The sequence below is a fragment of the Garra rufa genome, chromosome 21, assembly GCF_049309525.1.
Source record: "Garra rufa chromosome 21, GarRuf1.0, whole genome shotgun sequence".
NCBI classification, from domain to species: Eukaryota; Metazoa; Chordata; class Actinopteri; order Cypriniformes; family Cyprinidae; genus Garra; species Garra rufa.
Genome location: NC_133381.1, coordinates 6,857,345 through 6,882,008, shown reverse-complemented (window position 1 = coordinate 6,882,008; position 24,664 = coordinate 6,857,345). Strand labels below are relative to the sequence as shown.

The 24,664-nt window shown below is 35.3% G+C and overlaps 2 protein-coding genes and 1 pseudogene across 2 annotated transcripts in view; all 3 read left to right on the top strand.

Moving 5' to 3' along the window:
- The first annotated feature begins 1,914 nt into the window (after positions 1-1,914).
- Positions 1,915-8,636, top strand: krtcap3 (keratinocyte associated protein 3). The gene is made up of 6 exons (XM_073827457.1): positions 1,915-2,010; positions 3,132-3,316; positions 4,234-4,293; positions 5,556-5,753; positions 5,866-6,000; positions 7,707-8,636. Exons 1-6 carry the CDS (start codon positions 1,986-1,988, stop codon positions 7,800-7,802), a joined length of 699 nt encoding a protein of 232 aa, XP_073683558.1. The 5' UTR covers positions 1,915-1,985; the 3' UTR covers positions 7,803-8,636.
- A 274-nt stretch (positions 8,637-8,910) lies between these two features.
- On the top strand, positions 8,911-23,564 carry LOC141296276 (NACHT, LRR and PYD domains-containing protein 3-like; annotated as a pseudogene).
- The window catches only part of LOC141296274 (frizzled-3-like), a 36,246-nt gene continuing 32,534 nt past the window's right edge, over positions 20,953-24,664 (top strand). Inside the window, exons 1-2 of the mRNA XM_073827539.1 lie at positions 20,953-21,201; positions 23,545-24,086. Of these exons, the coding sequence (XP_073683640.1) occupies positions 23,772-24,086 (315 nt within the window). The 5' untranslated portion in view covers positions 20,953-21,201; positions 23,545-23,771. The remainder of the gene's footprint in view (positions 21,202-23,544; positions 24,087-24,664) is intronic.

Here is a 24,664-nt window from a genome sequence, read left to right as displayed (position 1 = left end):
TGTTTTAATATACTTTAAAATAGAATTTATTCCTGTGATGCAAAGCTGAATTTCCAGCATAATTACTTTTAGTCTTCAGTGTCACATGATCCTTCAGAAATCATTCTAATATGATGGTTGATTATCAATGTTTTGCTTTTAATTATTTTTGGGAACATGTTATATTTTTTCAGGACTATTTGAGGAAGAAAATGTTAAAAAGAACAGTATTTATTTAAAACAGAATTTTTTGTAACAATATACACTACAGTTCAAAGTTTGGGATCAGTAAGATTTTTAATGTTCTTTATAGAATTTGATTTTTTCGAATTTAATTAAAAATACAGAAAAAATTTTATATTGTGAAGTATTATTTCAATTTAAAATAGTTTTTTTTTATATACTTTAAAATAGAATTTATTCCTGTGTCATTACTTTTAGTCTTCAGTGTCACATGATCCTTCAGAAATTATTCTAATATGCTGATTTATTATCAATGTTGAAAACTGTTGTGCTGCTTAATATTTTTGATGTTTGATGAATGAAATGTTAAAAAGAACAGCATTTATTTAAAACAAAAATCTTTTGTAACAACATACACTGCCATTCAAAATTTGGGATCAGTAACTTTTTTTTTTCTTTTTTTGTTTGAAAGAAATCAATTTTATTTAGCAAGGATGTGTTACATTGATTTTAAAAAAGTTATAGTAAAATAATATTTCTGTTTTTGAACTTTTTATTCATCTTTTTTATCCTGAAAAAAACATCACAGGTTCCCAAAAAATATTAAGCAGCACACCTGTTTCCAACACTAATAATAAATCAGCATATTAAAATGATTTCTGAAGAATCATGTGACATAATATTACTTTTTTCCTGTATTTTGATCAAATAAATGAAACTTTGGCACACTTTAGAGAGTTGATTAATTAAAAATGTAAAAAGTTTTGAATGGCAGTGCATGCTTGATATTTTCATGGCATTAAATTGGGGCTTAAATGTCCAATACATTCAAATAATTTTAATGTTAAATGATGCTATTAAAAATCTATTTTTAAATTCCATCAAAACATAAAAGTGTAGTTCAGTAAATTATTTTCTATAAGTAACCTGTTTGGCATTTAACTCTAACTTGATCAATTTAATGCATGGCCATTAAAGTGTGACATCTGATATAGCCTGTCAATAAAATGTGCATGTTTTTATGTGTTTGTAAATGTAGCCTATTCATTTTCCAATATTCTCTTATCATCTTGTTTCACTGATAAGCCTGTGCTTTGTCCAGGCTACTATAATATTTGCTTAGTGCTGATATTGTGGGGTGTGGCCTTCAGATATGACAGGACTTTGGACTCTGGCATTGTTTTATGCGTCTCAGTAGATCAGTGCTGCCATAGTTTGAATAGTTAGCATGAATAGACAGATGCCTGACAGTGTTTTAGTGAATGCCATTAAACTAAATCTATTCTGGGATATTGCGATGGTCATGTGAGATGCACCTCAAATTCCCAGAGAATAAATAAAATTAGATAAAATACAATAAATACATTAGGAGTTACATAAAATTAAAGATACAATCTGTGACAATGAAATATAGGTCAATGGTACAATATGTGACGGTAGGTTAAGGTTATTAATTATATATATATATACATATATATATATATATATATATATATATATATATATATATATATATATATACACTCTAAAAAATGCTGGGTTAAAAACAACCCAATCGCTGGGTTTGTCCTTATTTCACCCAGCGCTAGGTTGTTTTTAACCCAGCATTTTTTAGTGTAAGTGTATATATAAAAAGATATACATTTGATTTTGATTTTTCAAAATATCACCTTTTTAGCTAAATTATTCGCATTGAGTGACTTTTGTATTCTGGCTCCTCCCACTTCCGCTGCACAGGTGAGTCGTGCGTAACGTCATTGAGCATGAAGGGAGGAAACTCCGTTTGCTAGCCAAGTTTTTTCTTCTAACCTGGAGTCAAATACATGGATACAGATATGTGCGATTTCGGTAAGACGGTGATTTATTTCTTTTTATTGCAGGTGCGAAGAATTATACTTGATTTATAGTTTACCTGAAGCCGGAAAAACGTTGTCGAAAGAAAAAAAAGCCATTGACAATCAGTCGTTTGTTCTCGTTAGGTGCGCGTCTCTATTCACTGTGGAAAAGTATATTTAGCAGCTGAATAAACCTTTAGGAACAATATTTTGCACTAAATCCTGATAAAAATAGATTAGGAACATAGGATTTGCGTCAAGCGTGTACTTTATACACAACTATAGATGTTATAAACTATATAATAAATCAATTGATATGTACTGCAAGTCAATTTTATTAAAGGAACACTTAAAATATACGCCAATACACAACAAAATAGCCAGTAGTTCATAGCAAAACTGATTAATAAACGTTTAGTTAAAAAGGCTTTAACACTATTTGTTATCTAAGGAAAGGAAAGGAGGTGATGTGAGGCCAAGTATGGTGACCCATACTAGGAATTTGTGCTCTGCATTTAACCCATCCAAGTGCGAAAACACACACACACACTGTGAACACACACCCGGAGCAGTGGGGTGCCTTGCTCAAGGGACTTACCTCAGTCATGGTATTGAGGGTGGAGAGATTGCTGTACATTCACTGAGACTCGAACCCGCAACCTTTGGGTTACAAGTCTGACTCTCTAACCATCTCTAGCCAAGGCTGCCCTAATGCAATGACATTTGTAACCCTGGACCACAAAACCGTTGGGGCCAATTTTTCGAAATTGAGCTTTCCATTGATGTACGGATTGTTAGGATATGACAATATTTGGCGAGATGCAACTAACTGAAAATCTGGAATCTGAGAGTGCAAAAAAAAATCTAAATATTAAGAAAACCACTTTTAAAGTAGTCCAAATTCTTAGCAATACATCTTACTAATCAAAAATTAAGTTTTAATATTTTTACAGTAGGAAATGTCCAAAATATCTTAATGGAACATGACCTTTATTTAACATTTTGTGGCTATTGCTACAAATATAACCGTGCTACTTTGGACTGGTTTTGTAGTCTAGGTTCACATTTTTGAGTGTGATTTTTTTTTTTTTTTTTTTAAGACCAACGTGTGAAAGTATATATTTTATATTCTAGACAAGCAGAAGGGCCCTGGGCGGCTGATGAAAAAAGGATTGACCCTCATTGTCATCGGTCATGTTAATTTCATCCTGAGTGCCATTGTCCATGGCAGCGTGTTACGCCATGTATCCAAACCCAGCAATGAGATCTCAACAGAATATACCGTATCAAATATAATCTCCGTCACATCAGGACTTCTGGTAAGTGGTTGTACTTCTGTATATTCCCTAAATTATGCTGATTCAATGCATGCATGTAGGCTCCAGTAAGAGATGCTTTGTGAATCTTGAGAATATTCCATCAGAAAGGGCCTGGTCACATGTCTGCGAATTTAAATCAAAGAATTTGCTACTACTTTGGGTGTGCTGCATCACCCGGTTCACCTGAGTTTCATCAGAGCAGATTTGGATGTAAATTTAGCATTACACCAATTGCTCAACAATGGATCCTCTGCAGTGAATGGGTGCCGTCAGAATGAGAGTCCAAATCATCTGATAAAAACATCATTTGCTGTGTATTTGTAAGAAACTAATCCATCATTAAGGTATTTTAATTTCAAACTGTTGCTTCTTGCCAAAATATGAGTCCATAATAATGCTTTCTCCAGTGAAAAAGTCCATTTCTTGTTGTCCTCTCGCATCAAAATCCACTAACATATTTGTTTAGAACTGTTTTGGACCATTTCGCTTGTGAACTGTGCTTGATTTGTGCATATCTATCAAAAAAGAGAACTTTTTTGAAGTTAAAAATGTCTTAATGACAAATTTGTTACAAATACGCAACCTTCCACTTCATATGATGTTAACTGATGGACTGGAGTGCTGTGGATTATTGTGATGTTTTAAGCAGCAGTTTGACCTCTCATTCTGATGGCACCCATTCAGCCATTCGCAGAGGATCTACATTTCTCCAAATCTAGTCCGATGAAGAAACAAACTCATATACATCTTAGATTAAAAAAAAAAACATTTTTAACAAGTTTTGATTTTTGGGTAAACTGTTACTGTTAACACATGAACACATTAAACTTTTCTACATTTTCTCACAGAACCAGAAAAATGAGAATAAAATGCCACTCTAATGTCCTCAAACCTAAACACAACATTTTTTTTCTCAGAGCATTGCAAGTGGAATTGTTGCAATATTGGTGTCAAGAAATATTACCAATGTGAAGCTGGTAAGTAGGCATTATCTAGGGTGAATATATGTCCTCTTTTTCCCAGACATGCTCTGGTGTTTCTAAATTGCTTAAAATGTCCAGATTTTGTTTTTTTTTCTTATAGACATGCTCTCTACAGTACTCATACATTATATGTACACTACCAGTCAAAAGTTTTTGAACAGTACGACTTTTAAAGTTTATTTTAAAGAAGTCTCTTCTGCTCATTTGCTTCTGCTTATTTGATCCAAAATGCAGCAAAAGCAGTAATATTCTGAAATATTTTTCCTATTTAACTGCTCTCTATGTACTGTGTAGTATATTTTAAAATGTAATTTATTCTTGTCATCAAAGCTAAATATTTAGCATCTACTCCAGTCTTCAGTGTCACATGATCCTTCAGAAATTATTCTAATATGCTGATTTGCTGCTCAAGAATCATTTATTATTATTGTTATAAATATTTAAAAAAGTTTAGTACTTTATTTCAGGATTCTTTGATAAATAGAAAGATCCAAAGATCAGTATTCATCTGAAATTAAAAAGCTTTTGTAACATTATACACTATACTATTCAAACGAGATTGGTGTGAGTATTTATATATGGAAAGAAATTTTTATTTAGCAAGGATGCTTTAAATTGATCAAAAGTGATGATAAAGACATTCATTATGTTACAAAAAGATTACTTTTCCAGATAAATGCTGTTCTTCTGAATTCTTTGATGAATTCTATTCATCAAAGAAACCTGAAAAAATTCTACTCGGCTGTTTTCAACATAATAAATGTTTTTTGAGCAGAATATTAGAATGATTTCTGAAGGATCATGTAACTGGAATAAACATTCAGCTTAAAATATATTCAAATAGAAAACAGTCATTTTAAACAGTAAAACTATTTCAAAATGTTACTGTTTTTGCTGTACTTTCGATCAAATAAATGCAGGCTTTGTGAACATTAAAAATCTTACTGTTCAAAAACTTTTGACTGGTAGTGTATGTATATTTGCATGGCTTTCACCATTCTCTGTAGATCCTGCCTTCTCGTATGCCACGATTGGTCAAATATGTACAATAGCTGCACTCAAAATACTTTTTCGTCATTACCTTAAACAAGACCTGGGCATTTTAAGTGATTTAGAAATCCCGACCAGACCATCCCTGGAAAAAAGAGGACACTACCTTATCAGCACGATTGTTCTGTATACCAATGCAAAACTACCATTAAAGACCTTCTTTCCCTGTAATGTTTAACACAGCTCTGTTGTTCTGCTTCCTGTAGCACATAGGCCTGTTAGTGAGTTCCTTTCTGAACGCCTTTCTCTCACTGGCATGTTTAGTCGGGCTGATTTTGGCAATCAGCATGACCATTTCAGCCGACGGGAGCCCGCTCATGAAAGGATGCAATTCTACTAACATGCCTGTGAATGCACGATCTCCGGTCATCGTCAGTTGTCCTTTTGATGCCACCCGCATCTATGTGAGTCAGTCTACTGAAATGCATCTGCTGTTTTTGAACTAAATGATGTTTAAGTTAACCAGGATGGATTTTCATCTTGTATGTGAAGACTGACCTGCTGTTTCTCCTCTAGGACACGACTCTAGCTCTGTGGTTCACCTGTGCTGCATTCACATCACTGGAGGCTGGACTGTCTGTGTGGTGCTTTATTGTGGGTCTCCAGTTAAGAGGCATCGGACCTTGTGGTCAAAACTACATCAGAGAGCAGGTACATCTCTCAATATTCATGCAGACATCTCAGCTGAATGAACCTGCTGTTTTAAGCCATAATTTTCATATGGATTTTCTGTGAACCTCTAACAGATTATGGAAATGACTCAGCAGGGTTCTGAGCTCTTTACATATGCATTTATACATTTAAAAGAGTTGTTCACCCAGAAATGAAAATGTAATCATCTTCAGGCCATCCAAGGTGTGGATTAGTTTGTTTCTTAATGGAAACAGAGTTGGAGAAATGTAGCATTGCATCACTTGCTCACCGGTGGATCTTCTACAGTGAATGGGTGCCGTCAGAATGAGAGTCCAAATCAGCTGATAAAAACATCACAATAATCCAAAAGTAATCCACGTAACTCCACTCCACCAATTAACATCTTGTGAAGTGAAAAGCTGCCTTTTTGTAAGAAACAAATAGATCATTAATATGTTTTTAATGTTGCTTCTGGCTAAATTTGAGGGAAATATGCATAGATCCAGTTCTGTTTACAAGCCAAAACAGTCCACAACATTTCTAAACAGTTATGTCAGTGGATTTTGATCTAAGACGACAACAGGGTATAGACTTCAATCTCTGAAGAAAGCGTTTTTCGTTTAACAAGATGTTAACAGATGGACTGGAGTGGTATAAATTACTTATGGATAATTGTGATGTTTTTCAACAATCCTCTGCAGTGAATGGGTGCCGTCAGAATGAGAGTCTAAATCAGCTGATACAAACATCACAATAATCCAAAATTAATCCACATAACTCCACTCCACCAATTAACATCTTGTGAAGTAAAAAGCTGCATTTTGGTAAGAAAGAAATCCATCATTAATACGTTTTAATGTTAAACTGTTGCTTCTGACTAAATTTGCATAGATCCAGCACTTTTTAACAAGCCGAAACAGTCCATAACAGCTCTAAACAACCTGTCAGTGGATTTTGATGTAAGACGACAACAAGGTATAGACTTCTTCTCTGGAGAAAGTGTTTTTATGGATTATAAACTTGTTCTCAAAGCATGTTTTCTTAAACATGCAGTTTTTCCATTAACAAGATGTTAACAGATTGACTGGAGGGGTTTGGATTACTTGTGGATAATTGTGATGTTTTTCAACAATCCTCTGCAGTGAATGGGTGCTGTCAGAAAGAGAGTCTAAATCAGCTGATACAAACATCACAATAATCTACAAGTGCTGGATCCATGAATATTTTCCTCAAATTTAGCCAGAAGCAATGGTTTGAAAGTAAAATGTATTAATGCTGGAATTGTTTCTTACAAACAGACTGCTTTTTATATAACAAGATGTTAATTGATGGACTGGAGTGGTGTGTGTTACTTGTGAATTATTGGGATGTTTTTAATCAGCTGTTAGGACTCTAATTCTGACGGCACCCATTCACTGCAGAGGATCCGTTGGTGAGCAAGTGATGGAATGCTGCATTTCTCAAATCTGTTTTAATGAAGAAACAAACTCATCTACATCTCGGATGCAATTTTTGTTAATTTATGGGTGAACTATTCCTTTAAGACAGAATGAAGCGTTTATCCAAAGCAACTTGCATTATTTTATTATTTCAAAACACAGCCATTTTAATTCTAAGGGTCAGGGAGTGGAAAATTGTTGTAAATCTGTAATCAAAAATGTTATTATTGTTAGAAAAGGCTATAATATGGCCTTTTTAATCAATGTGATTGTATTTCATAACAGCTGGAAGAGGAGGCACTGGCATCAAGATCAAAGATGGACCGAAACCGCACAACTCAAGGCGAGCGTCTCATTGCGCATCACTCTGCCAGCGCTTAGAGAGAACATCCCAAGGTTAAGGTGGAGGTTTAATTAAATGCCGTGTAGTGAAACATCATAATGGTAGTTTGCATTCATACGGAGTTACATTCTGAATTCATATTAATTGATAATGTTAGGTGTTGGAGATAATTTGAAGCACTGAGGTTGATACAGACAGTTGGTCTACACATAAAGACTGTGATTAAGCCAAAAACATAATAGATTATTATATTGTTTTCTGAAACTGTATCTGGAGTTACATGCTTTGCAGTTCTTGTTTACATTGAAACACCCAACTTGTGTATAATTTCAAAATTAGGTTGATGATTTTTTTTAAGGTGACTATTTGTATTTTTTTGTATGATAATATTGTGTAATGTCAAAAATACCCCTAAAAATTGTATGTTTACTTTAAAGGAACTGTTTTAATAGCTAATGTGCCATAGAATGAGCTCTTTATAGCCGCTAGACATACCAATATTCCAGTATGCAGTATAGAGAGTGTGCCAGAGCGCCGTGAGATACGTTAAAATGAGTTGGATTTAATAATGCAGAGGAAATCTCAGTGTCACAGATAATCCAGTATGATTAAAGCAGTTAAATATTGACATTGTGACGTGACTGGCACTTTCAAAGCAAAGGGATTTCCCTCTATGTGATGCATTATATTTCAAAAGACTGTCTGTGTTTAGAGAGCTGTAATTTAGTTTAATTCCTGATGGATTATTCAAATGTCCCTTATCTCAATTTAGAAAAAGTAAGCTTTGCTGTCTACATTTCATTGTATTACTTTTTAACACTGAGGTATGTTGTTGTTATCAATTATGTTTGAATAAATACGTATTAATATAACAGTTTTCAGAACCTTTTCTCAATGTAATTGTGCTTCATAATGAATATTTGTTGTGAAATATTGTTTGACATACAGATAGTTATTTCATTTTAGGTTACACAACTAGAATTGGAAATGATGAATGATATTTTTTAAATCTAGGCTTTATTTAAGCAAGAAATAAAATATATATCTGCTATAAATTAAGATTTGGAATCATCTGCTATTCACTCAAAGCGTCAGAGACAAAAACCTAGTTATCCACAGATTGTTATCAGACTTACAACTTCAAGGATGCGAGGTAAGTTTGCAAGGAAAGAAAATGAGTATGGAGGGATCAAAGAAAAGCTTATTTGTTCATTGGAATATTCTTGATCACTCAAGCATCACTTCAAAGGGATCTTCCCTTATCAGGCCCGGATTGGCTAATCGGGAGGACCGGGAGAATTCCCGGTGGGCCGGTCCGTTTTTTTGGCCGCGAGGGCCGGTGTCCCTAGCTGCCTGCACTCACAGCAGTCGCCAGGGGCGGACTGTCCATCGGGAGAATTTTTGGCCCGCTACCAGGCCCGGATTGGCTAATCGGGAGGACCGGGAGAATTCCCGGTGGGCCGGTCCGTTTTTTTGGCCGCGAGGGCCGGTGTCCCTAGCTGCCTGCACTCACAGCAGTCGCCAGGGGCGGACTGTCCATCGGGAGAATTTTTGGCCCGCTACCCTCCAATTTTTATTATTATTATTTAATATTGTTGTTGTTGTTGTTGTTGTTTTTGTTGCCGGCCTAATGTACTAAAGTGGTTATTTCAGAATTAGCCATTCAATAATAAAACTCTAATAAATCATAAATCGGTTAGTCTTGACTGGCACGCGTTTCGTCTCGCGCGCGCTCCGCGCATCCGCGCGTCCGCCGTCCGCCAAAACGACGCGAGACTGAAGTAGAAGTGCCCAGGTGGAGCAGAGAGACAAATCTGTCCTGTTTAGGACCTAAAGCGCAGGTCGGTTACATCTGTAAACAGACTATTGTAGTTTTGTCTTTGTTTACTTAAGTATTGAACTGCTAACAAATGTTAATCTATAAAAAATATCGTTTTAAAACAGGTTTAGGGAGCTACCCTTATAAAAATTAACTGTGGTTTTACAAAACATGTTTACTATAGTTATACAATAATTATACAATATACAATGGTTTTGCTACACTATACTTTCACCATGGTATAAAATTATGATTATACTAATGGGAATCAATCCTAAAAAAAACCCCCAAAAAACATGGTTACTATGTTTACCATAGGCTCAATAATATCATGGTTAATTTTCCTTAGGGCCAAACATGACCCATGATAATGCAAAACATGTTTAGTTTTAAGATTTTTTAATAAAGATATATTCAAGATGTAGCTAATTTTTGTTGTTTTAATTTTAACATTACGACAATAACACATGGTCCTAATGTAGTGGCCCTCTTTTTTCTGTTGCCCTTTTTTCTATTAAATGTTTTAGTACTAATCATAAATTTTATATAATTTTGAAAGCTTAGAAGCTCAAGAACCATCCTGGTGGCTGTCTCCTCCCCCTTTGCAGCAATGTCAAGTGTCATTTTACAAAATCACAACTTTTTACAATCTTGACAAAAACATGTCTTTAAAAAGGTCTCAGTATTTCTGCAATAATCTGCTGATTGTCTTCTTTAAAAAAGACCAACCTTAGATCTGTACTGTATAGGTGGTTGTAAAGGTTGAGATGTGTTTATGAAAAAAGTGACAGATACAAGAAAATTTGTTTAAAAAGTAAACACACATGAGAGACAGAGAGATTAAAAGAGATTAAGAGGCAAATTGGAAGTTCAAGAGATAGCATTTAATTATTTTACCCAGTTGATTTCAACTTTTCTTTATGTGATGATGAAAAATATTGTTGTCCAGGGTTTCAAATTTTGGTGTGGGATGGCCTGGATAAGTGTGAGATTTCCCGGCCTGAAATTTTGTCTCAGTCAAGCTAGTTAGGAGCAGTGCAAAACAACGATGTCTGCAAATCACCGTTCATGTTTATGTATCAAACCTTTTCTTGTACTGTTGCTCTTCAGCAGCAGCAGCCTCTAGTCCAGTTTGCTGCTAAGAGTGAAAAGCCAGGCCCCGTAACATTACCAAGCACCAGTCATGAGCCCAACACACTAGAATGGGCAGGTAGGACAGTGCAATACTTGTTCTATTCTTTATTTGTGTTTAAGGACTGAACAATTTTGCACAGAATATATATTCAGATATTGCAGAAAAGGACATTGTGATGTTTAAAAGAATAGTGTTAGACATTTACCCTTTAATGTTCTCATTTATGAAAAATATTTGAACTTATAAAGCAGCTGTTTACTTGAAAAAGACATGATAGTGTCATTAGAAAGTTTGATACATTTTATTTTAATCTTTATTTTATACATATAGTTTAATATACATTTGTATTTATTTGATATTTTTTCATTTCAAGGTTTGGATATTTATGAGCACTAATTCTAACAGAAAATAGATACTGATACTGTTAAACATTATATTGTGTTAACTGTTCAAATAAATCTTCACTGTGAAGCAACACTTAGGCTACTGTATTTGCACTGAATTGGAAATGACGTCATTTTAATATAGTCAGTTGTGAACTAAAGTGGGCCGGTCTAAGGCTTGAAACTCCAGGGCTGAAAAGGAGTCCCACTCCGGCCCTGCCCGCTACCCTCCAATTTTTATTATTATTATTTAATATTGTTGTTGTTGTTGTTGTTGTTTTTGTTGCCGGCCTAATGTACTAAAGTGGTTATTTCAGAATTAGCCATTCAATAATAAAACTCTAATAAATCATAAATCGGTTAGTCTTGACTGGCACGCGTTTCGTCTCGCGCGCGCTCCGCGCATCCGCGCGTCCGCCGTCCGCCAAAACGACGCGAGACTGAAGTAGAAGTGCCCAGGTGGAGCAGAGAGACAAATCTGTCCTGTTTAGGACCTAAAGCGCAGGTCGGTTACATCTGTAAACAGACTATTGTAGTTTTGTCTTTGTTTACTTAAGTATTGAACTGCTAACAAATGTTAATCTATAAAAAATATCGTTTTAAAACAGGTTTAGGGAGCTACCCTTATAAAAATTAACTGTGGTTTTACAAAACATGTTTACTATAGTTATACAATAATTATACAATATACAATGGTTTTGCTACACTATACTTTCACCATGGTATAAAATTATGATTATACTAATGGGAATCAATCCTAAAAAAAACCCCCAAAAAACATGGTTACTATGTTTACCATAGGCTCAATAATATCATGGTTAATTTTCCTTAGGGCCAAACATGACCCATGATAATGCAAAACATGTTTAGTTTTAAGATTTTTTAATAAAGATATATTCAAGATGTAGCTAATTTTTGTTGTTTTAATTTTAACATTACGACAATAACACATGGTCCTAATGTAGTGGCCCTCTTTTTTCTGTTGCCCTTTTTTCTATTAAATGTTTTAGTACTAATCATAAATTTTATATAATTTTGAAAGCTTAGAAGCTCAAGAACCATCCTGGTGGCTGTCTCCTCCCCCTTTGCAGCAATGTCAAGTGTCATTTTACAAAATCACAACTTTTTACAATCTTGACAAAAACATGTCTTTAAAAAGGTCTCAGTATTTCTGCAATAATCTGCTGATTGTCTTCTTTAAAAAAGACCAACCTTAGATCTGTACTGTATAGGTGGTTGTAAAGGTTGAGATGTGTTTATGAAAAAAGTGACAGATACAAGAAAATTTGTTTAAAAAGTAAACACACATGAGAGACAGAGAGATTAAAAGAGATTAAGAGGCAAATTGGAAGTTCAAGAGATAGCATTTAATTATTTTACCCAGTTGATTTCAACTTTTCTTTATGTGATGATGAAAAATATTGTTGTCCAGGGTTTCAAATTTTGGTGTGGGATGGCCTGGATAAGTGTGAGATTTCCCGGCCTGAAATTTTGTCTCAGTCAAGCTAGTTAGGAGCAGTGCAAAACAACGATGTCTGCAAATCACCGTTCATGTTTATGTATCAAACCTTTTCTTGTACTGTTGCTCTTCAGCAGCAGCAGCCTCTAGTCCAGTTTGCTGCTAAGAGTGAAAAGCCAGGCCCCGTAACATTACCAAGCACCAGTCATGAGCCCAACACACTAGAATGGGCAGGTAGGACAGTGCAATACTTGTTCTATTCTTTATTTGTGTTTAAGGACTGAACAATTTTGCACAGAATATATATTCAGATATTGCAGAAAAGGACATTGTGATGTTTAAAAGAATAGTGTTAGACATTTACCCTTTAATGTTCTCATTTATGAAAAATATTTGAACTTATAAAGCAGCTGTTTACTTGAAAAAGACATGATAGTGTCATTAGAAAGTTTGATACATTTTATTTTAATCTTTATTTTATACATATAGTTTAATATACATTTGTATTTATTTGATATTTTTTCATTTCAAGGTTTGGATATTTATGAGCACTAATTCTAACAGAAAATAGATACTGATACTGTTAAACATTATATTGTGTTAACTGTTCAAATAAATCTTCACTGTGAAGCAACACTTAGGCTACTGTATTTGCACTGAATTGGAAATGACGTCATTTTAATATAGTCAGTTGTGAACTAAAGTGGGCCGGTCTAAGGCTTGAAACTCCAGGGCTGAAAAGGAGTCCCACTCCGGCCCTGTCCCTTATGCTGTTAAAGTTAATAAGGCAAGATGCCGTGTTGAAATAAATTAGATGTATGGTTTATTTAAACTGCAAAGGTAAAACATAAATTAAAATTATTATGACAGATGTGAAGAGGGAGGAGAATACGTGCGTCATGTTTTTATACAAGGCGGACTTCAAAACACCTGTGTATCCTCGCTCACAGCTCCTTTGGAAGCCTTATTATTCCTCGTTTCCACACAGTGAAATTGGAGAATTGAAATGTCCTTTAAGATGGCTAACTTCGATCGGTTTCCGGATCATATTCAAGGACGCAGGAGCGAGGAAGCTAGGAAGCATCAATTTGAGTATAGAGAAGTTCCCTAAAACTGCTGTTTGCGCAGATGCATGCAAATAGTTTGACCTCGTTCGAAAATTTTCGTTTACGGAGCGAAAATGGACAAAGTAAGTGAGGATATTGTGTCTAAAATGTTAACGAGTTAAAAGTTAGACGATATTAACTACTTTTATCGAACTGTTGTTTGTCCACCATCAACCAGAAGTAAATAAACGAGGCGAGATGCACACATTTTTTAAACAAGCTTCTAAAAATACCTAACAGATATAATCTTACTGCTAAGACTTAAGAACATAATACAACCTCTGAAGAACATTGTTTCATTCTCACCAGACTTTTTATTCTTATCAGTCATTTAATGTTTAATAGCATGTGTAAATACCTTGTATAATTAATACCAAATACTGCCAGTAAAATTCAGTCTGGCTTTTGTGGTCATCAGTGTTGGGGGTAACGCAATACAAGTAATGCAAGTTATGTAATAATATTACTTTTTCAAAGTAGCTAGTAAAGCTAGCGCATTACTTTTTAATTGACAAGAAAATATCTGAGTAACTTTTTCAAATAAGTAACACCAGTTACTTTTTCCCCTTATTTATTGATTTAAAGCCCTCCTGTCCTCATGTTGAGAGAAATTGTAAGATGTAATTTTAGTTCTAGAATAAATGTGAACATGCATTAATTCATCTCACTCACAAAAAAAATAGATACAGCATTCCTCAAAATAAATAAAAACAGTGAAATCCAATGCAAACCTGCAATAATTAAATGCTAAAAATAAATTGCCAAAAATAGAACTTTTTATATTAAAAACAAACAAGCAAACCCTGCCCAGATTTAAAAAGTAACGCAAAAGTAATGTAACTTTCCCCAACACTGGTGGTCATGCAGAAACTGAACTATGTTTTATTGGCATAGCTTAGAAGTAATCTCTTTTGGTTGACATTCATAAATGGATTCATACACTTTCTAAAACCATTGATTTGGGAGTAGGACTGACAAAATCATCTTTTTATGTTATTATTGTTCAGTATTGTGTGGACTATTGTACTTTGTTGAAGTGTTCACAGCCAAATTGAAACTTTAAACTCAAGACTTTCATAATTTTGATAAATGTCTGAATCGTACATTTCTGTGATGTGTTTCAATAGCACTGCTTAATCAAATGAGTTTCTGTGAGAGGAGAGAGGAGGAGGAGGAGGATGTACAAACATCATGTAACGCAGCATCTCCAGAACCCAGCTGTGTCTATGAGGAGCTGCTGGTCCATAGGTATCCCACCTAATGTCAGTGCTGGAACAATGACCACTGAGTCTGAGTGAGTTTGCATGTGATACTACTAGAGTTAGATATTTCAAAAGTTTACATTTTTAATCTATGGTAGTTGGTAATGCATGTTTTTTTACTTGTCTTTTAAACTGACACTTCTGTTTAATTGTGAGGTCCAATTAGATCTTAAGAGTTTGATGTGCTGTAAGCATCGGTAGTCGTGATGCTTTTTTACAGTCACAGTTTTTCTGTTCATCTCACTGTTTCTGCAGAGTGAAGAGAGATGATGTGATCAGATCAGTGATGCCTCGTCTGACCTGCACTGACTCAGACTCTCACACCTTCATCAGACAGAGTCAAAGATCAACATAAAACCATCATGAAGAGCAAGTATGATAGCTTATTTGAGGGAATCAAACTACAGGAGCATCAAACCCTCCTGAACAGGATCTACACACAGCTCTACATCATAGAGGGAGAGAGTGAAAGGGTGAATGAAGAGCATGAGGTTTTACAGATGGAGAAAACATCGAGAACACAAGACACTCCAATCTACTGCAATGACATCTTTAAACCATTACATGAACCAGGATGTGAGGAGAAAGACAAAATCAAGACTGTTCTTACTAAAGGCATCGCTGGAATTGGAAAAACCGTCTCTGTGCAGAAGTTCATTCTAGACTGGACTGAGGGGAAAGACAATCAGGATGTGGATTTCATGTTTGTGCTTCCGTTTCGAGAGCTGAACTTGATTAAAGATCACCAGTACAGTCTTCACAGACTTCTGCTGGACTTTCATCCTGAACTTCAAGATCTGGATTCGAAGATTTATGAGGAGTGTGAAGTTTTGTTTATCTTTGATGGTCTGGATGAAAGCAGAATTGCACTGATGTTCTCAGACGATGAAAAAGTTTGTGATGTAAATGAGTCTTCATCAGTGGGTGTGTTGATGTCAAACCTCATCAGAGGAGAGCTGCTTCCCTCTGCTTTCATCTGGATCACCTCCAGACCAGCAGCAGCCAATCAGATCCCCTTAAAATACATCAACCGTGTGACAGAAATTCAGGGATTCAATGAGCCTCAGAAGGAGGAATATTTCAGGAAGAGAATCGGTGATGAGCATCAAGCCAGAAAAATCATCTCACACATTAGAAGATCAAGAAGCCTCAATATCATGTGTCACATACCTGTCTTCTGCTGGATCTCAGCCACTGTGCTTCAAAACTTTCTGAATGAAGATGAGAGTGCAGAATTCCCTCAAACTCTGACTGAAATGTACATCCACTTCCTGCTAACTCAGATCAACATCAAGAATCAGAAGTATGATGAGAAAAATTCAGAGAAACTCCTGAAGACCAAAAGAGACGTGATTGTGAAACTTGCTGAATTAGCTTTCAAACAGCTGATGAAGGGCAATGTGATGTTCTATGAGGAGGACCTGATTGAGAGTGACGTAGATGTCACTTATGCCTCAGTGTATTCTGGGATTTGCACTCAGATCTTCAAGGAGGAGTCTGTGATTCATCAGAGAAAATTGTACTGCTTTATACATTTGAGCTTTCAGGAGTTTCTAGCTACTTTCTTTGTGTTTTACTCACATGTAGTCAAGAATGAGAAATCACTGAAGCCATTATTGAATAAAAGATATCAGTGGTACAGTCAGACAAAATCTCTGTATGAGCTACTAGAAGCAGCAGCTGATAAATCCTTACAGAGTGAAAATGGACACCTGGATCTTTTCCTGCGGTTTCTACTGGGTGTCTCACTGGAGTCCAATCAGAGACTCTTACAGGTTCTGCTGACACACACAATGAACAGCCCAGAAAGCATCAAGAGAATCACACGGTACATTAAAGACAAAATCAAGGGTGATGAACATCTCTTAGCTGACAGATGCATCAATCTGTTCCTCTGTCTTCTGGAAATGAAGCATCAGACTTTGTACAGAGCAATTCAGGACTTTGTAAAATCAGCGCATCACTCAGTGAATCAACTCTCTCCATCTCACTGCTCAACAATAGCCTACATGTTTCAGCTATCAGAGGTGCTGGATGAGTTTGATCTGAATAAATTTAACACATCAGATGAGGGTAGAAGGAGACTGATACCAGCTGTGGTGAACTGCAGAAAAGCACAGTGAGTTCATTTGTGTGATTGGAAATTAAACTTAATGTCTTGTTTAAAAAAAAAAAAAAAAAAAAAAAAGAGGTCCACTGAATAGAGTATTCGTTTTAAATTTCTACCCATTTTGGTTGAGGCTTTTGTACCAAAACAATTTAGTTTATTATGATGACTACAGAATCCCGGTAACCATTCTTAAGACAAGCAGTTTGGAAAATGGATGGATGGATAACTTTTCTAACAAGCTTTTTCTAACCCTTTTATATAATTTATGATGTTGTTATATAACAATATATTAGTTAAATGCCAGATAGAATAATATTATCTATTTTTGATATTTCATGCTTTCTCCTTATCACTTTCCTGAATCAGGTGTTTCAGCACTAAATAGATGTTGCTGATAAACAAATTTCATTTCACCAATTTTACAGACTTGCTGACTGTAATCTCACTGGTCAGTGCTGTGAAAGTTTGTCCTCATCTCTACAATCATCAAACTCACTGAGAGAGCTGGACCTGAGTAACAATGACCTGCAGGATTCAGGAGTGAAACTTCTCTCTGATGGACTGAAGAGTTCACACTGTCAACTCAGCATACTGAAGTAAGAAAACAAATAAAGCTTCAAATGCTTATGCAATCAAATAAAACCTCTTTCATGATTGTCTGTTATCCAGATATTTTTTATAAACATATTCTTGCCGCTGTACCTAACTAATGTGGTCTTATTACCTTAGTTCATCTCCTGATGAAAAATAGAATATTATTCATGTAGTCAATATGTGATTAGTACCGTGTGCAGAATGCAAAAAAAACTGACTTACCTGACCTTCATCCTGTGTTATAGACTTGATGGCTGTAATCTCACTAGTCAATGCTGTGAAAGTTTGTCTTCATCTCTACAATTACCAAACTCTTCACCGAGAGAGCTGGACCTCAGTAACAATGACCTGCAGGATTCAGGAGTGAAGCTGCTCTCTGACGGACTGAAGAGTTTACACTGTCAACTCAACATACTGAGGTCTGAAAAAGAGATGTAAAGGTTCACTTTTTGGAAAAATGAAGATAAAGTGAATAAACACTGAAAATAAATTAGTTAAGTGTGTATGTTTGTAGATTATCTGGCTGTATGGTGACAGAGGAAGGCTGTTGTTTTCTGGCTTCAGCTCTGAGTTCAAACCCCTCACACCTGAGAGAGCTGGATCTGAGCTACAATCATCCTGGACAATCATTAATCAAGCTGTGCTCTGATCCAAACTATAGACTGGACAAACTCAAGTATGTTTAACACAAAAAATAATATACGATCAACTGTATACATGGTTGTTTCCGTTTTGTCTAATTAGGACTTTGTGTAGGGTTTTCTTTTAATTGTGATTTAATTGTGTTTTATTTTGCTATCTTCATTATGTAAGTTGAGTGTGACATCTTGTTTTTATAGTGTGGAACATGGAGGAAAGTGCAAGATTGTAACAGGACCCCAGAAGTGTAGGCCACACACATACACCCTAATAATTTATTCTTTGTGTTACACATGTTATAATCTCTCTTCTTTGCTCAGATGCATGTGATCTCACTCTGGATTTAAACACTGCGAACACTTATCTCATTCTGTCTGAGAGGAACAGAAAGATAACGTATGTGACAGAAGAACAGCCGTATCCTGATCATGCAGATAGATTTGAATGTCAACAGGTTCTGTGTAGAGAGAGTCTGACTGGACGCTGTTACTGGGAGGCTGAATGGAGTGGCAGTGGGGTTAATATAGCAGTGACATACAAAGGAATCAGCAGGAAAGGATGGAGAAAAGACTGTAGGTTTGGATACAATGAAAAGTCCTGGAGTTTTAGATGTTTTAATAACACTTTCGCTGTCAGGCACAGTCATAAGATCACATATATATCCGTTCCCTCATTCTCTAACAGAGTAGGAGTGCATCTGGACTGTTCGGCTGGCCGTCTGTCCTTCCACAGTGTCTCTAAAACAGACACACTCACACGCTTGCACACATTCAACACCACATTCACTGAACCCCTCTATGCTGGATTTGGTGTTGACTCTGATAGTTCAGTGTCTCTGTGTGAGATTAAACAGCTTCCTGTAAAATGAAATGTTATTTGACATCCCTCAGGTGAATGTACAACATTTACATTTTCTGGAGACCTACTTTCACTGACACTTTTTTAGATAAACACTCTGATCTCATGCTGGCTCTGTTTAATTCTGTATGTAAATTGATGATGTGTTCTCAGTGTTACGGTAAAGCTGATCTCATTCACTTCACTGCACCTGTCGGCTTGCTGGACATCTGCTGTTCACTCAGTGTCAGAGACAGAAACCTAGTTATCAGACTCTCAACTTTATGGGTACTACTTTATCGTTTTATAAAGATAAAGAGAAAAATACATTAACTAACCTGCTTTCACACTGAGGACAACTAAGAGACTCGTATGCAACTATTACAGAAGGTTCAAACTCTCACTGATGCTCCAGAAAGAAACACGATACATTAGGAGCCTGGGGGTGAACATTTTTGAATTTGAAGATTGTTGATTAAACTTATTTTGTCTCCTGGGGAACATGTAAGTAAATTCTGAAGGGCAGTACTAAATAAAAAAAAATAAAAATGATATTTAGGCAAAATAAGAAAGTACACATCTTCATTTGCTTCAGAAGTTTTCACCCCCAGATCTTAATGCATCTTTTTCCTTTTGAAGCATCAGTGAGCATTTTAACCTTCGGTAATAGTTGCATATGAGTCCCTCAGTTGTCCTCAGTGTGAAAAGATGGATCTCAAAATCATACAGTCATTGTTGGAAAGGGTTCAAATACACAAAAAATGCAGTTTAACTGTTCAGGACAAACAAGAGACTCTTTCACTAAACAAAAAACTGCTGTGTATCAGTCAGCGGTAACAACAGTATTTAATAAATTCAACTATTATTTTCCCTTGTGGACAATATGTAATTGTCTTTCATGTAGCATATTTTATTCAGCTCGGTACTAAATCGAAAATAACATGCATTTTGTATGATCCCTCTTATTTTGTTAAAATAATTAACATTTCGCAGATTCTGAAAGGTGTATTAAAACTTTAGACTTCAACTGTATATTTTTCATTACCTTTTATGTCACTACTTTTATTCATTTGCTATATCACGCATGCATAAAACAAGGTAGAACTGTTCAACTGCAGACAAAATTGTATATTTAAACTTTAAAATATATGAAACAGAATTACGTTATAAACTATTACTTTTAAAAATAATTATTTAAATACGCGCCCTTGCTCTGTGCTAAATGTATTCTACTGTCTTGGGGAGGGGGCATAGAAATACAATAAACTGATAGAAAGGAAATTACTATGAAACTCAGTATAAAATGGGAGTGGAGCGCGGCCGTGAGGCTAATTATAATTCGCCAGGTACAATGTGGCTACACAATAATTACAATATTTTAGACTTCAACGGTGTATTTTCAATTAAACCTCTGTTGAGGTTTCTGAGTACTGTGATTCAGGTTGTCAATTATTGTATCGACCGCTGTTGAAGTAACACGCAGAGCGGTTGTGTTCACATGGTACCTGTTACTTTTCTCAACGCTGGTCAGCGTGTACTAATCAGAGTCGTTTGTGATTACCGTCAGATAGTGTTCAAATTAATTTTATACTAAGAGCTGTCGTAGATTTTTACATTTGTGTGTCAGATACTAATCCGTCGCATAAATGGATTTAAACGATTACATGTTTTAAAGCGTAAATTTATCTAAGAAGACAAAATGTTGTTGGATTTGAATGCGGCTCAATAGCGGATTGTTATTTTGAGCCGACAAGCGCCCCCTAGAGGAATAAAGGTTTATATCTCCTAGGAAACAGCTGAAGGTGGGGCGAAACAGGAGTTTCGCTGTGAATATGCAAAGCCACCAGCCGTCCCTGACGCTCTTCATGTGCTCGTTTCGGGTAGTTTACGATTTTTGTATCTATCAGCGTCTCAATGCAAATAAGCAGCCGGAGAGTGTGTGTTTATGTTGTGGGACTGAGGGAAACTGCAGCTTGGACTACAGTGTGTTACATGATTGTAGGTGCTGAAATCAAACCTGCTGCGTAAATCTACACGGAGAGACACGCAGTATTGTCATATGGAGAAAACCAGAGGAGCTCTGCCAGGGAAAGGTAAAGTTTCATATGTATAATGTTACACGCGCTGTTTTAACCCACATGAGTTGTTATTCTTTATTGCATATAATCATACATGCTCTTCTGTCTGTCTGGAATTGCGCGTTGAATAATATTCAGACATGAGGAAACCCATCATATGTGTTACACTGCTGACACTGCAGTCCTGCATGAAATATCAGAATATTCGAAATATTTAATATGTGTAACGTCAATGAACTGTAAAATACGCTTAGGTGTGCTACACCTTATGAAATTAAGAATATAAATTCATTTGATATGTCTATTAATGTGTTTTTATGTTAGAGAATTTCTGAAGGCTTAATTCAGATTTTTAATGTTTGGTAACTGTGTTTCCTAGCTGGTTAGAGCAGGTTGTGTTTGTAGACTAACACAAACGTGTTGTAAGGGGGATGGGATGTGTTTACACTGGCTCCTGTTAATTCAGATTTAACACAGTCGGGATTGAGAATGGCTGAGTGAAATGAAATGTGACCCTGGAGCACAAAACCAGTCATAAGGGTCAATTTTTCAAGGAAAATATTTGTACGAGATACAATTATTTGAAAATCGGGAATCTGAGGGTGCAAAATATTGAGGGAATCTCCTTTTAAAGTTGTACAAATTAAGTTATAAGCAATGCATATTACTAAACAAAAATTAAGATTTGATGTATTTGCAATAGGAAATTTACTAAATATCTTTACGGAACATGATGTTTACTTAATATCCTAATGATTTTTGGCATGACAGAAAATCAACATCATATAAGTTAGATGCATTTCTGATTTAAATGTGCAAACTAAAAATAATGTAGGTTAACTCATGAAAAAATGTCATATTTAAGCTCGATGTTAAAGAAAAAATACTAAATTATATTTTGCATACTGAAAATTAAGTATTTATGATGAGATTTATTAAATTAAACTTTTTAAACATATGTGACCCTGGACCACAAAACCAGTCTTAAGTCGCTAGGGTATATTTGTAGCAATAGCCAAAAATACATTGTATGGGTCAAAATTATTGATTTTTCTTTTATGCCAAAAATCATTAGGAAATTAAGTAAAGATCATGTTCCATGAAGTTTTTTGTGAAATTCCTACTATAAATATATCAAAATGTCATTTTTGATTAGTAATATGCATTGTTAAGAACTTAATTTGGACAACTTTAAAGGTGATTTTCTCAGTATTTTGATTTTTTTACACCCTCAGATTCTAGACTTTCAAGTAGGCGTATCTCGGCCAAATATTGTCATATCCTATCAAACCATATATCAAAAGAAAGCTTATTTATTGAACTTTCATATGATGTATACATCTTAGTTTTGTAAAATTTAACCTTATGACTGATTTTGTAGTCCAGGGTCACATATTTTCATGACATTTAAACACATTCATCCCCAAAATTCACAATACTGTAACACAAAAATCTTTCTCATTACAGTAATACAGTGATGAAAGTGTGGACACAATGATCAAATTTAATGATTTTTAAATGATAAATTTAATGCTTTAGCACTGTTTCAATATATTCTTTCACATGTAGTAATGTTTTTTTTCAGTAATGCAATTGTAACAATCAAGGCTTCTAAAATAGGTGTGATTTGAAAAAAGGTCATATTAAGGCGCAACATTAAAGAAAAAAATACTAAATTCTATTTTGCATAATGAAAATTAAGTATTTTCAAGGAGATCTTTTACATTACACTTTTTAAACAGTATTTTCATGACATTTAAGCACATTTCTCCCCAAAATTCACAATACTGTAACACAATAATCTGGTTCTCATTACAGTAATACAGTGATGAAAGTGTGGACACAATTTAATAATTTAATCTTTTTTTTTTTTTTTTAAATGTGTTTTTTATTATATTTTTCATTTAATACTTTAGCACTAATTCAATATTTTCGTTCAGTAATGTTTTTTTTTTTTTTTTTTGCAGTAATGCAATTGTCACTATTAAAAAAATAATACAGCTAAAATAGGTGTGATTTTCTTTATGCAAAATAACATTTTGTGATTTTTCTTTTGACTGTACAGCTGAAATATGACCCCGAAACGTTCTTGACTGGTTTTTGTGAGGTTCACCTAGATAATGGATTGTTGGTTTAGTTTTACGGCTGTTATAACAGCTGTTTAAATGGTCTTTCCTGCTTCACTAACTGTTTACAAGCTGGTCTTCACATAGGCTTGCTTTGCCAGACACAAAACTAATGAAGTTAACCATTTAAAATGTCTCGTTTGTTTATTGCACCCTAGTTTCGTATAAGTTGGTGTCTGCATTTTACAAGTATCCTTCTTTTAATTTGATCATTTAATAAATGTCGTTACAGGTATCCAGTATCAGTCGTAACCACGTCCTAAAACTGATCCATTGAAGACCACCCTGATCAAAGGCACATTCTGTAGCCTTGTATGAATGCGAGAGGATGCGTAAGACTGTCGAAGGGTCTGATCAAAGCGTGCACTGACCCGAGACGCCGATCAACATCAGGTATCCATGAGGACAGGACAGGAAGGAGATGGAAGCGGTCGCTCGTAGCGGTATACCTTACGCACTATGGGTGTGGCGGATTTCTGCGTAGAGAATAAACCCTTGTCCTCGCGTTCGGCCTCTCAGTCCTGTCCCGCTGTGTTCCGCCATTCAAGCATGGGGCACATTGTGGATTTACCTTTGTGGCTCTTCAGAGCTCTGGTGCTCCTGTCTCTGTTCACAAGCAGCCTGGGCATCCACATGGATTCGGTGGGAAGTCATAGCATGTTCACTTGCGAGTCGATCGGCCTACGAATGTGCCAGGATCTACCCTACAACACCACCTTCATGCCTAACCTTCTCAACCATTATGACCAGCAGACGGCTGCTCTGGCGATGGAGGTAACCATGCTTTTTCTTCTGTCTTATACAGCTGGGAATTAGAGAAGGTGGCAGGAAAACTAGGTTGCCATGGAGCTTGTTGTCGTGGAAGCTTGTGGCTTGTGGTTGGCGCTTTGATGAGCTTAAATTATTTAGACTGATGGTGGCTTCTGACAAGCTTTATTTGATATTTTTTTAAGTTAAATGTGAGAGATGCGGAATTTTAGGTGCTATTTTTAGGGGTTTGTTCATGTAATTTTTATCTTCAAGTTGTAACATTCTGTTAAAGTGCTTTTTTTATAACTACAGCTTGATCTTATATCGTCTGATCTTTCTGTGGCATCCTACTAACTGCTTTTGATCTTGGAAAAAAAAAGGTTTAACGATGGTAGTTGTTGAAAATGCTTTTCCATAAAATTCTCAGGGTGATTTTGCTCCCTTGTGTGCATGAACTCTGTAAAAATGATGGTTTCTGACTATTTATCCGGTTTGGATATGCAGTTAATTTTATGTTTATTGGGGGAAAATAAATAAATAAATATAAAAAAAATAATTTTTAATTAAAAAACAATTATTTATTGTAAGGAAAAAAATAAAAT

What these genes read in the sequence shown, in the direction of transcription:
- krtcap3 (XM_073827457.1), top strand. Translation starts at nt 1,986, where the DNA reads ATGGATACAGATATGTGCGATTTCG. An exon ending in ATATTACCAATGTGAAGCTG is followed by an intron (nt 4,294 to 5,555) that starts GTAAGTAGGCAT and finishes TGCTTCCTGTAG; the next exon opens with CACATAGGCCTGTTAGTGAG. An exon ending in TTGATGCCACCCGCATCTAT is followed by an intron (nt 5,754 to 5,865) that starts GTGAGTCAGTCT and finishes TTTCTCCTCTAG; the next exon opens with GACACGACTCTAGCTCTGTG.